At 36.2% G+C, this 12869-nt stretch overlaps 1 protein-coding gene across 1 annotated transcript in view; it reads left to right on the plus strand.

The window, feature by feature from the left end:
• The window catches only part of LOC145781089 (uncharacterized), a 32913-nt gene that overhangs the window by 10120 nt on the left and 9924 nt on the right, over positions 1-12869 (plus strand). The window contains exons 18-32 of the mRNA XM_082592873.1: positions 328-388; positions 1218-1267; positions 2010-2086; positions 2644-2757; positions 4551-4619; positions 4853-4923; positions 5207-5356; positions 5833-5976; positions 6310-6535; positions 7193-7225; positions 7748-7845; positions 7992-8053; positions 8957-9086; positions 11831-11954; positions 12411-12550. Of these exons, the coding sequence (XP_082448999.1) occupies positions 328-388; positions 1218-1267; positions 2010-2086; positions 2644-2757; positions 4551-4619; positions 4853-4923; positions 5207-5356; positions 5833-5976; positions 6310-6535; positions 7193-7225; positions 7748-7845; positions 7992-8053; positions 8957-9086; positions 11831-11954; positions 12411-12550 (1549 nt within the window). The remainder of the gene's footprint in view (positions 1-327; positions 389-1217; positions 1268-2009; positions 2087-2643; positions 2758-4550; positions 4620-4852; positions 4924-5206; positions 5357-5832; positions 5977-6309; positions 6536-7192; positions 7226-7747; positions 7846-7991; positions 8054-8956; positions 9087-11830; positions 11955-12410; positions 12551-12869) is intronic.

The following is a 12869-nucleotide window of genomic DNA, read 5'->3' on the forward strand; positions in this document are numbered from 1 at the left end:
CTGTGCATTCATGGCTCTGATAACAACAGTGTAGTTTTTGAAAGCATTAGTTTAGTTTCTGCATTTTGAGTTCCGTATGAAAAATAAAAGTTTAAAAATTGTCATTTTCAAAATGTAAAATTATTTTTTACCAGTTCGATTTATGTAAACAGGCGTTCACCAAACTATGACCCTTGGGCCGCACCCGGCTAACAGCAATAGTCTTTCCTGCCTACTGCTTTGTGTAATGAATTTGCTAAATCACTTAAAGTCAAGTTACAGTTATAGAACACTAATTTTTGTTGATTGTCAAGTGTGATGTGATAACTATGGTTATTTTCTTTTTAGTTTATTTCGAAAGTCTTATTTCAAGGAGAAGTTTCTCCCTGTTTTGCTCCAAGTTAGACTAGTAAGTGTATTGTGTCTGAATATCATAGTAATTTGAATACTTATATGACTGTTATATTTTATTCAAGTAATAGTTATTTATCGCAATTAGTTACTAAGTGTATTTCTTGCTAATCAGTGGGCTTTGCTTAGTATATTATGGAGTACCCTAATTTGTTCTTTTAACCTTTTGCTATTTTGCGATGAATAGGAGATACGGTGTATTTGCTGCGGTAGCGTATAGAAGCCTGGTTTTATACTTGGTTTTTGTATACTTTCTAGTTATTTCATTTTAAGCTGTTGGAATAACTTGAAACAACTTTTACGCATGTTTATTTGGTTTTGTAATTTTGAGATTTATTTGAGCTTTATATTTAAGATTTATTTGAGCTTTATAATTAAAAAATGAAAATGTTGCCACTGCCAAGCGGCAAGTGAGTTTTTTGTGACCATGGCTATACTGTTCGGCCTGATTTCTCATTCTTACAGACCGTTTCTAACAGTCTGACTGAAAGATGTTGCAAAATACATTTGTTCATCTTTCACGGCTTCTCTCAGACGTTCTAAGGCGTCCAGGCTGTCCGAAAGGAGCGACAAACTGCTCCACGTCTCTAAGCAGCTTCGTTTGCAGGTCAAACGACAAAAATTCACTTAAGTTTCAAAACCCAAAAAAACTGTAAAACAAAAATTGACATATCAATTTTTAGTCTATTGATTGTGGATTTTTGTATATAAACTGTTTCATCACAAAGTGTTTGTGTTTTGTCACATTTTGTTTCCATATTCTATGACCCCAATGCAAACTATGCCTTCTGGTCTACATCCAAACTTCAACTTATTGTTTAATGCAGCTTCCCGATATCGCAGATGACAAAATGAATCTTATAGCTGCCTTGTGCAAGTACGTGGTCTTTCTTTTTTTCAACTGACTGGAAATGTAATAAATAACTGTGTGGCAATTTTTCCTTCATAGCAAAGACAAGGGTTCGATGCTGGGCCAGGACAGGGATAGATTCAACCGAAACTATTTTGCCTTCTTCTACTAATTGTAATGACGCTAAAGAGGAATAATAATAGTGACCGTCAAATAGGCCAGCCAAATTTTAAAATTGGTCTACCTAAGTAAAAGGTTGAAATTGATTGCTTGGTGTTTCAAGTGTTCCAACTTACGCTTTTTGGAGTGAGCGGTTGGTAGCTCTTTGTGGTCTTTGTGAATACGACTTGCTGAAGTTTCTGTTTGTTGTTACTTTTGTGGTCTTTGTGAATACGACTTGCTGAAGTTTCTGTTTGTTGTTACTTTTGTGGTCTTTGTTTGTGAATACGACTTGCTGAAGTTTCTGTTTGTTGTTACTTTTGTGGTCTTTGTGAATACGACTTGCTGAAGTTTCTGTTTGTTGTTACTTTTGTGGTCTTTGTGAATACGACTTGCTGAAGTTTCTGTTTGTTGTTACTTTTGTGGTCTTTGTTTGTGAATACGACTTGCTGAAGTTTCTGTTTGTTGTTACTTTTGTGGTCTTTGTGAATACGACTTGCTGAAGTTTCTGTTTGTTGTTACTTTTGTGGTCTTTGTGAATACGACTTGCTGAAGTTTCTGTTTGTTGTTTTGTGGTCTGTGATTATGTGTTTTTTTTTTAAATCTAAAGGATTGGAAGAATCCCTAAAAACGTTTACGACGATTATAAAAGAAAATGCGACGAAGAAAGCTTGAAGCTATACGAAGGTAAATACTTCCCTGGAACGTTGGTTTTATGTTCAGGCATACGTTTCTTGCTTTCACTGCGTATTAGACCCGGTTTGTAAGCTTCAGAACAGGCCAAACTTAACTTCGCCAAAAAAAAAATACTCAATGAAATTAAATTTTATGACAATTTTTTTAACATGTCAATTGAAATAGATAACTAGTTTTTAATTTACAGTTTAGCCATTATTAATATAATAAGATACGCTATTAGTAATTGTAAGGTATGTGGTTTCTGTTGGATAACGAAACGAGTTGCGCTGTGAAGCGATGTGGACGAGTATTGTTTTTGCAAAGATTTTGACGTGATAAAATTGTCTATATAATATATACATTTAATTAAAACGAGTTAAAAATGTATAAAGTGGAATCAAATTCTGGACACGAGAATTAAAGTATTTACTTGACTGGCTGACGAATACATTTAAGTTTGAGAAATTCCGTTAAGAACAAATAATGTAAAAGACCTTGTACGAAAAGAACATCTTGTTTTGCTTAACTTATTCTTTCCAACACTTCTGCTTTGTACCTTCCTTCAGGGGTTATCGACTTGGAAAGCGACTTTGACGACACAGATGCTTCAAGTGATCAATTGAAAGCAGAAATTATCAGATACTTTTCTCCAAGCAACAAACCCACATCAAACGAAACCGGTAAATAGAAATTGCTTTGTACAATTGTAGTTTTTGTCACTGTGACACCAGAGTTAGATCAATCAAATAGTTTTCAATTCAATTGCATTACAATATTACACCATCAAATTTTTAATTACATTGTTCTGGAATTTTTAAATTACAGTTGCTTCCGAATGTAACTAATTACACATTTCAATCACAAAAATTAAACGCTTCAATATTTATGTTCATCAATGATTTTTTTGCAGTTTGATTTTATCAAAGACAAGTAGGACTGCATTTGATAAAGATTAGGTTGCGCTGATCAACAAAAGTACCGATATTATGAGCAACTTACCAAATGTAATTGTAATTTAGACCCAAAATTTTTGAAATTAATTGTAATTTGGACCAAGATTTTTGAAATTACAATGACACAACAACAGTAGTGGTAAGGCAGTTTTAATCCGGTGATGTCCCCGTTACCGAAGGTGGCCGGATTCACTTCCACGTGACGCAATTGCCTTCACACCGTGCCTCCACATCGATTTGTCTTTCTAAAGCGTCCTCTCTTGTCAAGTCCACCTTGCTGCTTTCCTCCTCGACTTGCCTTTTTCACGTTTTCTTGGGTCTTCCTTGTTTCCTACGACTGCCCACTAGCAACTCCAGCGCTCTTCTCAAAACATCATCTTCATCCTTTCTCAAAACATGCCCATACCACCTCACTCCTTTCGCCTTCGCCAACTTATCAACATTCCCATTCAACCCAAGCAAGTTCATAAGTTCCTCGGTATTCCTTTTGTCCATCAGCTTCACACCACACATTGCCCTCACCATCGCTCTTTCCGTTCTTCTTAAAATCGTTAGTTCGTTTTCCCGCAAGCACCATGTATCACTTTTGTATAGCATTGCAGATCTCACGTAGCTAGTATAAATTCTTCCACTCATTTTCAACAAAAATCTTCTACCACATAACAACTCTCGACACTCTTGAATTTCACCCAACCAAATAATACTCTTGCAGTCACTGCCGTTTCACAGCCACCACTGACATTTAACCTATCTCCTAGCTAGATAACAAAAGGCATTCACTGATTCAACTTTGTCATTCAGCTTTTCAACAGGATCAACCATTCTTTTCTCAATCTTCTTACATCTTTGGCATTCAAACCGATCTCCGGATATACATGTCACTCTCTTCATCTTTGCACATCTTACATGTATCCAGTTCTTGCGTTTTGTACGCGAAACAGAATATGCCATCACTCTTCTTCCACACACACCGCGAGAGTCGACTTTGCTCACTGTGATTTCCCCTTCCGTTCCACTTATTACCACCACCTTTGTCTTTTTGATGTTGACACGCATACCTTTACATTGAAGTGACTCCTTCCTCTTCTCAAATTTCTCTTTCTGATCTTCCATTGTGTCACTCAACAAAACCAAATTATCGGCGTACAATATCTCCATCAATAAATCTTCTCTTACACATTCGGTGATCGTATCAACAACAAAAATTTTTAATTACATGAAAATGTGTAATTAATTACATTCAGTTGCAAGTAATTGATCTAACTCTGACACCAAGTTATCACTCTCAACTGAAAGGCTTGCTTGCACTGACGTAGTCTCCTCAGAATACTGGGCCTTTTCAATGATACAAGCATTACGTAATCCAGAAGGTAATTAAACATTGTCTTGTTCAATGTTCAGCAATTCAATGGCCAACTTGTAAAGTCTTTCTTCGAACAGACTTTCAACTATAAGAGTTGTAGCCATTTTTTAATTATTATATGGTTAGAGATTTCTTCAGGAGTCTTTTATTTTGATAGATTTGTGCAAAATGGGTCAACCTCTGAACAGATGTTTTCACCAGTTGCTACCAAACTCAACGAACATCGGTAGGTTCACAATCAGTACTTATCGAAATAGTGTAACAAATGTCAAGAACTTCGTACTTTTAACATTTACTTTTTCAATAACAAAGTTAAATGATTTAACAACCCTTCGGTCAGAGATTCGAACTCATAACTTTTCTTGAGTTGCTAATGGCCCATATATTGATTAATGGTGCGCACGTTGATCGCAGCGAATGTTGTTCAAAGTCGAACAAAATTTTCTGTTTGTGATGCAGATGGTTCCGAATCAGCTGCTGCAGTGGTTGATCTGACTATTGAAAAAGATTTTGATCCTTCGGTCAAAATTGTAAGTTGGATACTGTTGTGATAACATAATTCTTTTTTTTGGTTGTGAAGCTACTGAATTGTTCGCATGCACAGATCACATATTTGTCCGTGATATTAAATTATGTGATTTGTAAACCCTTCAAATCTGTTCTATTTTGTTTTTGAGAATGCGTCACGTTTTATTTTAAGGCTGTTGGTTTTTCACCTCCATAATTTTGACGTGGAAATAGCTATAACGGCTGAATAAACAGTAAACATTTTTCATTTCTGAAAATTGTCTGCAACGCTCTATCTGTCCATAGGTTATAGATGTACTGTCCGATGCATTATCTTCACTTGGAGGCGCAGCTATTGACTATCACCGCCTAGTTTATTTATTGAAGATTATAGAAAGTTATCCAGTCCTGAAGGAGGCCTTTTGTTACCGAATATGGAAAGATAATGTATGTGAGGTGAGTAAAAAAGTATTCACATTCTGTAATCACGTACTTAAGTCGTTGAATACTTGCACTATTTTTTTACTTATACTGCATACTGTTACAATGAAACTTTGTAAGCTTTTATAAAATGAATTTTGTTTGTTGCAATACACTCGTTTCTAAACAAAAGGTAAAAAGTTGCAACAAAATCAATAAATGGCACGTTGCTTGTTGTAAGTTAGTGCAAGAATTATTAACGTTTTATTTTATTTATTTTTGTACAGTAGAACGGCCGGTTCTACTGTAGTGACGCTTGAAGGGACTTTCGAAAAAGTGTCACTTTAGCAAAATGTCGCTATAGCCGAATTCTACTGTATATAATTAATAATAGGCCATATTGTTTTATATATTATGTTGATGTGTTATATTCAGTATACATACGTATACTAGCTCAATTAGCTCATGTCATGACTTTTGCATGAGACTTATTTTCTTTTGTGTTTGTCCAGATCCAAAACAAAAGTTACCAACTAAACAACGGTCTTGTGTTACTTTTGCTCGGTTGCCTCTGCAATGATAACTGGACTGTTTATTGCCAAGCAAGTAGCTCTATACAGTGCAATCAACCTGGAAAAGATATTGATGAAAAAGAGGTATCACTTATGTTGTCTGGACTCTGGTAGTTTGCTGGTTTGTGGGATGGCGCAAGGGATGCCAGCTAAGCTGGTGATTGCACAACACCGCTCTCCTCTACCCACGGTGTGATTAATTGGGTGTACGCAGTTGTTGAAAGAAAAGGACCTAGCCATCCTAGTTTATTATGTGGCATAAGCAAGTAGAATGTGTATGCCCTTAGTAACTAAGGATGTTGCTATTTGTATTTCTTATCCTCATTCTTCTTCGTAATAAACTAAATAAATCAAACTCAACAAAACTTGAAAAGCGCTGACTATCGCGAGATTATGCTTTTACCTCCTTTCATATAGGTTTTATCCCTTGGGCTAGCGGTACTGAGATTCCTACCATACTTCCTTAACCTTACATCATTCTTCAACGTGACAAATTTCCACCTCGCGTGTGTGAAGCAACTAAAAGCGCTGCAAAATATTCAAGTCACTTCGAGGGTGTCGTCAACGCTGCAGGATATCATCAACTTTCTGATATTTGCAAAGATGAAAATGGAATGCTTTGTTCAATCGAGATTTTACAGTGGTAATTAACATAATATGTTTCTTTTTCAATTTTGACCGGTGGCGTATTTGTAATCTGCAGGTCTCTGCGGCAGATTAAGTTTTTTGACCGGTAAACACCTTAAAGATAGGACAATTTTCCCAACGAACCAGCTGACTGTAGTCCTTGTGACCCTTCTAGCACTCACACAGAGAATTAATTCTTGCTTTGAACTTCTTTTAGTAATTAAAGAAAAAAAAGTAATGACAGCGGTGGGAATCGAACCCACGTCATCAAATTTATCACCTTCCAAACCCCCGAGACCGAACCATCATGCCAGTCTGAAGCGCTCGTTTAATTTACTTCATACCAGAAAGTTTCGAGAAAGACGCTCACAATATCACGCAGTTGTTGCAGCGACCTGCAGATTATAAATACGCTGACCGGTAGCCCCCATGGTCAAGTCATTGACAACAAAATTACAAATATTGAATTTTTCGGATTGAATTAGATTGTACAGAAGTCTAAGTCATTGGTTATTTTATATTTATTTTTGTTGTTGTAGGAAATCAGTTCTCAGATATCTCCAAATTTCACCTTTTTATTAGATTTGTTTCTGTTTGATTCGAACTTGACTATTTTCTTTGATTTTGTTTTTTTTGTGTGTCTGGTGTTTATTTATTTTTACTTTTTTTTTAGATGGAAGAAAAAGACCAAGACTAGACGAAGAAGGTGAGTTATTTAGTTTCTGATCATAGAAAGCTAATCGGGAGATTAATAAATCGACCGTTTTTGGCTTCCATGTAGCCTACATTAAGGAGTCTCAATATAAAAATAAAATTGCAATTGGAAAAAAATGACCGATAAAACTTTGTTTGTATCATTTAAGTCCGAATGAGTATATTCATGTGTTGAACACAAAACATGCTGTGGCTCCAACACCAACAGTACACACCTTTCATGCAAAAACTCGTTTTTTGTTTGTCAATTGTTTCATAGCATGAAAAGGTGCTTGCAATTGTGGCTAATTGCTAAGGTTTATTATCTTTTTTTTTTTGACAAACATTCGAGTTTAGGTATTGTAACAACGTAAAAGTACCTGCAATTGAGCCTACAAAAGAACCCCAGGTATAATGAAAGCTCCGGTGACGTTTATTGGGTGTACGGAAATCTACCTTATAACTATCTTATTATACTTGACCTTATCGTGAAAATGTTTCTGCAATTCATTTTTCTTTTCTTTCATGACGAAAGATGGTGTTGCTGACATTGACAATTTGCTTCATGACGTTGATAGAGCGTGTGAACATCTTCGCAACTTTCTTCCGGGTGAATCCGGAAGTGAACCCCAGGTAGTAGCGTTGCGTTATTAATACCATATTGTTCTGAATATTTGAGAGTGCTGTGAAGAACTTTGCTTAGTCTTCTAGTAACAGGCTTTAGCTTAGAACCACCATAGCATGATTATGATCATAAACGTTTTGTTTGTGTCTTTTAGTTGGCCATCTTCATGAAGCTTGAGATTGAAACAAATCCGAAAAGTGATTTTTTGTCTGAAAGGTACGGCTTGAAGTATTTTTGCAACAACATAGTTTTCTTACATCGTTTCAACGTAGACAGACAATACATAAAGACATTTTCTGTTGAATTGCATTTTATAAATGAAAGAAATTGTATGCTGCTTGAAAAACTGCAATGACGTATTTAATTCTTCAGGTATTGGTGTCACGTTAAAATTTCTCGGTCAAGCTTTCAGTTGGAAATGTTTTCATAAAGAATTGTTATACTGTAATATGTCTAGTTGTCTAATCAATAATTAGTGAAACACTTGAAAGTTTAAATGGCAGCTTGCTTTGTAACTTTTATGCAGATGAACTCTAAGCTTTTGTTGATTTTACTGTTGTATTATATCTATTGTACATGCTATTGTGTTATAATTGAAGAGCGTTTGTCTTCCGTGAGACAAAGCATTTTGTAACTTCGCCTTATTCGTATTCCGCGCCGCAGAAGATTTGAACCACTGTCGCAAGCCCATACACCTAAGTTGATGATTTCTTGTCACTTGCAAACCTGCCCTTACCATGATCAACTTTACACGCCATAGTCGAACTAATATTACCTGATCTCATTGCTTGATTCCTAAAGCAAAGTATTGTTTTACACAATTAGCTTTTATTGCTTTGAATAGCTGCAAATTGTGTACCTGCTTTTTTCGAGCTTTACACTGCCTGTTTTTTTTTTCTATCTTTCCAAGCTTTGTTTCGTCCGTCATAGATTATCTAATTCTTAATAAGGGTTGCATTTTCCCACGATAAAACCACATCATATATTGATATAGTTCACTTTCTTTCTGGGTGGTAAGTCACGGGCCATAAAATTGTCTATTGTTTGAGGGTCAGTAACAAAAGGGCTAGTAGCCTCACTTGATGATCAAAATAATACGGCAATTGTTTTCTTCATCAGGCAAAAAGTACAACTTTATAAAAACGTCCTTTTCCGATCGGTTGTTTCGCTATCAAGTTTGCAAGCAGCTGTCGAGCTCTTGTTGGACAAATGCACCACCGCAGAACCGCCATACTTCAGCAACAGACAGGTTAGAACTGGCGAGGTTAGCTTCGAATAAAGATACATAGCCATTGGACTGAAAACCTTTTCAATAGCATGTCTCACCTGGTCAATAGGGTGGAGTGAATTTCACTTAATGTTTTGGATTTTGATTTAAGGTGTTGTAATGTTGTCTTTAGGCCTAAAGAACAACCCCGAACATAATTTTGGTTCTCCTACCTCTAAATTGACCCTCCTACCTGAGGTCAAAGGTCACGTGAGGTCAAAATTGCTCTATCTCCACTTCTACTGGTGCTACAAATCTGTTTAATGGCTTAAAAGATTCAAAAGACCCATATTTCTATCTGTTCTAAGAGAACTTTTTCTTCTATTGCTAGTAGAATTTGACTAAACAACAAAAATATAGTTTTTGTGGTATTTTTGCTTATACAACATTATACGAACTTCAACAGTCAAAATACTAAATTTCAGCAATTGGTTGGATTGTTATGTAAGAATCGCAAAGCTTTTCACAAAGCACCGGAAAATACCGACCTGGAGAAAAATTTGTCAATTATAGGCTCAGATGGAACCACAACTATGACAGGTAAACACCATTGCAGCTTTGCCACATTAGAAGAGTTGCTGCAAAGTCCTTCGCAATAGGTCATCTGTCTCCTGCATACCAACGAACTGCCTCTCAGGCATGTCTTTAAGCACTTGGATGGAGTCTCTTTAAACTCCAACTCGTTTTCAGGCCCAATTGGCAAAGAGCTAAATGGTTTAGTGTCTGATTGGCATGTGGTTAAGTTTAAGCCATTATCTTCTATTCAATTTCCTCAATTGCCAAAAGAAGTTATGGAAAGTTTGAGTTCCGATTAATTTTATGCATACCAAATTTGTTCGGCTGTCATATCTGGAAAACTTGAGAATGACTTAGCACAGTTTGAAGTAGATGACTTAGATGAAGTAGTTGACACTTGCATGTCGCATTTTGAGATGCAAAATTTTGAGAATTCTGATAGAATTTTGTTTAAAAGTCTACTTCCTAAGTTGGTTTGATTTCAAGCTTAACTCTAAAATGAATAAAGTAGCTGTCAACTATTTTCGCATGCTCAAACGAATCAACCAATTTCCCTAGAAGCAAGCAAGAGACATTGCATCAAAAACTTTGATACGTAATGGCTTCTCAGCTCACCCCGAAAACATTCTTCTTTCGATGATGGCTGACGATGATGATACAATTCGATCGCAAGCTGTCAATATTGTGCTATCGCTACGCAGAAGCAAACATGTTGAAATGACCTCAGATGATGAAAGTGCAAAGGCGAAATCTATTGCAGAGAGGACAGTAACTGTTCGAAAATTTATCATACTGGAGATCAATATCAACGCCGAGTTCTACCACAACATAGTAAATTTTGATGAAATTCATGTCACAGGAACCTCCCGCAACCAAAGTCATGAATGATGATGCAATACAAAATTTCAAAACAAACAAGCTTGAACTTGATCACCCATGCCACAATCAAGCTGTAAGTGTAAAGCGTCATGTGAAGCTCGTAACAGAAGCTTCCATGCATGTGGCTGGGTTCCAAAGACGGGATGGTGTGATCTGGCAAAAGATTAAATCACGGAAGTTGATGCCCTCTTTCAACACCAAAAAGCAATTTTACTGCTGAATACGATTGCACAAAAACCACTTGTTTTTTCGTTAAAATTACCAGAGGCATAACGGGAACCTAAATATGAGGGAGACAAAATATTTTGTGACATTTTTTGAGTGTTTAAAAGTGCAATTGGATTTTCATTTACAAGCAATGGGATTTTCATTAGGTGCTGCTTGACTTGAAGACCTGTCGGTGGTCCCTTCGCAGCCTTCCCGTTGTTGCTGGTTAGTTCATGCTCAATTTAAATTTTGATTGTTTGTGTAATAATTATTATTGTACGTAGTGTGACTTGTTGGCAAAAACTGTATCTCAATAATTTCATGCCTTTCAACCATTGAAATGTCATCTTAAATGCATCAAAACATTAATTTCATACTTAGTTCAAACTTCAGTTCCTCATCAATGCTACAGATAAGAATATTTCGATGTTCAATACACTTATTCTCAAACAACAATCCAACCAATTGCTGAAATTTAGTATTTTGGCTGTTGAAGTTCGTTAACTATAATGTTGTATATGCAAAAATACCACAAAAACTATATTTTTGCTGTTTAGTAAAATTCTACTAGCAATAGAAGAAAAAGTTCTCTTAGAATACATAGAAATATGGGTCTTTTGAATCTTTTAAGCCATTAAACAGATTTGTAGCACCAGTAGAAGTGGAGATAGAGCAATTTTGACCTCACGTGACCTTTGACCTCAGGTAGGAGGGTCAATTTAGGGGTAAGAGAACCAAAATTATGTTCGGGGTTGTTCTTTAGGCCCAAAGACAACATTACAACACCTTAAATCAAAATCTAAAACATTAAGTGAAATTCACTCCACCCTAGTGGTCAACTGATGCCTAATTGTATCTCTATCTTCGAATTGGTAGTAGATTTGCAACTTTCTCACCCAGACAGCAAAATCCTTCATTTCTATATTGATTGCAGACGCTGAATCAATGTAAAAATGACGGATTGTGCTGTCTGGGAAGCAAAACAATGATAAAGCAACACTATTAAAGAAATAGCTTTGCTGTAGCTTTCACTGCAATAAAAATAATGACATTAAAACAACGTTGTCAACGAACGTTGAAGCGACTTAAAAACAGTCTTTGGCATTTATTCTTTAACTTTCCAGATAATTTCAACTTTCTGCAACAACCTTGGTCTTTTACTACAAGCTGACGGGTGCAGCTCACCGGATGAATGGCTGCTTTCTGTGTTTGAGAGCAGAGTTGCCAACATCACCATGGATGCGTCTGGTAATTGATGAAATTACCAATATTTTAAGGAAACGCAGTTGGCTCACTGTACTGGTGAATGCTCCGCCTTGTTCTAAAAGCCAAGTGTGTTCAACTTAATATTCTCAAGTTTTGGTGTTTTAGGTTAATGCCGGAGATCGGAGATTTAGATGAAGGGGATCAGGGAAGTCAACTTTGTGTCCACATTAAATTAGTCATCAAGTATCTTACCAAAACACAGTCACACGCTCTGTTCGGTATCGAACCGGCGCCTCCTACTCGTCCATGCAGGCGACTACAAAATTATTGAGTTGTGACTTTAAAAAAATGTGTTTTGTAACACAACAACTTAATTTCATTTCCCTTCATCTCTGATGAGACAACGGGTTCAATCTACTTTGTTGGTTTCAGGTGTAGGAACCTCGCTTTTCCGTCAAATTACGCTATAGGTTTCAATAAAACTTTTTGTTTCAACAGTTCAACTTAGAAAAGAAGCCTTGACGAAGACTGAAATCACAAGTTTCACTAATCTTTTGCTCCTCCTTCCTCCCACAATGTTCCTCCACCGTGCTTCTTCTTCTGATGCCAACTCCAGTTGGTCTCAAGTGCCTAACGAAGTACTGTCATGTTTCTGTTTTAGTTTGTACAATGTGACGTAGGTTAAATCTATTTGAGTAATAAAGCTTTTTAAAAACAACAACTGCTTTCAAGTCTTTCAAGTTCAACAGGTTTCCCATTGAACACATTACGTGGCCAGTGACATTGCACAAAGGTTTTCGTTTTGCAACTTTTTTTTAGCAAAACGCAAAAATACATGAAGTTTGGGCCACGGCGAAAATAGGCTTGAGAAACACTGTCAGTTGACTTTGGTAACCTTTTGGTTTTTTTGCTGTTGTTGTTCAAAGTGTTTGTTGTTTTTGTATAATATTGTTTTTT

This window comes from Aplidium turbinatum, chromosome 1 (genome assembly GCF_918807975.1).
Source record: "Aplidium turbinatum chromosome 1, kaAplTurb1.1, whole genome shotgun sequence".
NCBI classification, from domain to species: Eukaryota; Metazoa; Chordata; class Ascidiacea; order Aplousobranchia; family Polyclinidae; genus Aplidium; species Aplidium turbinatum.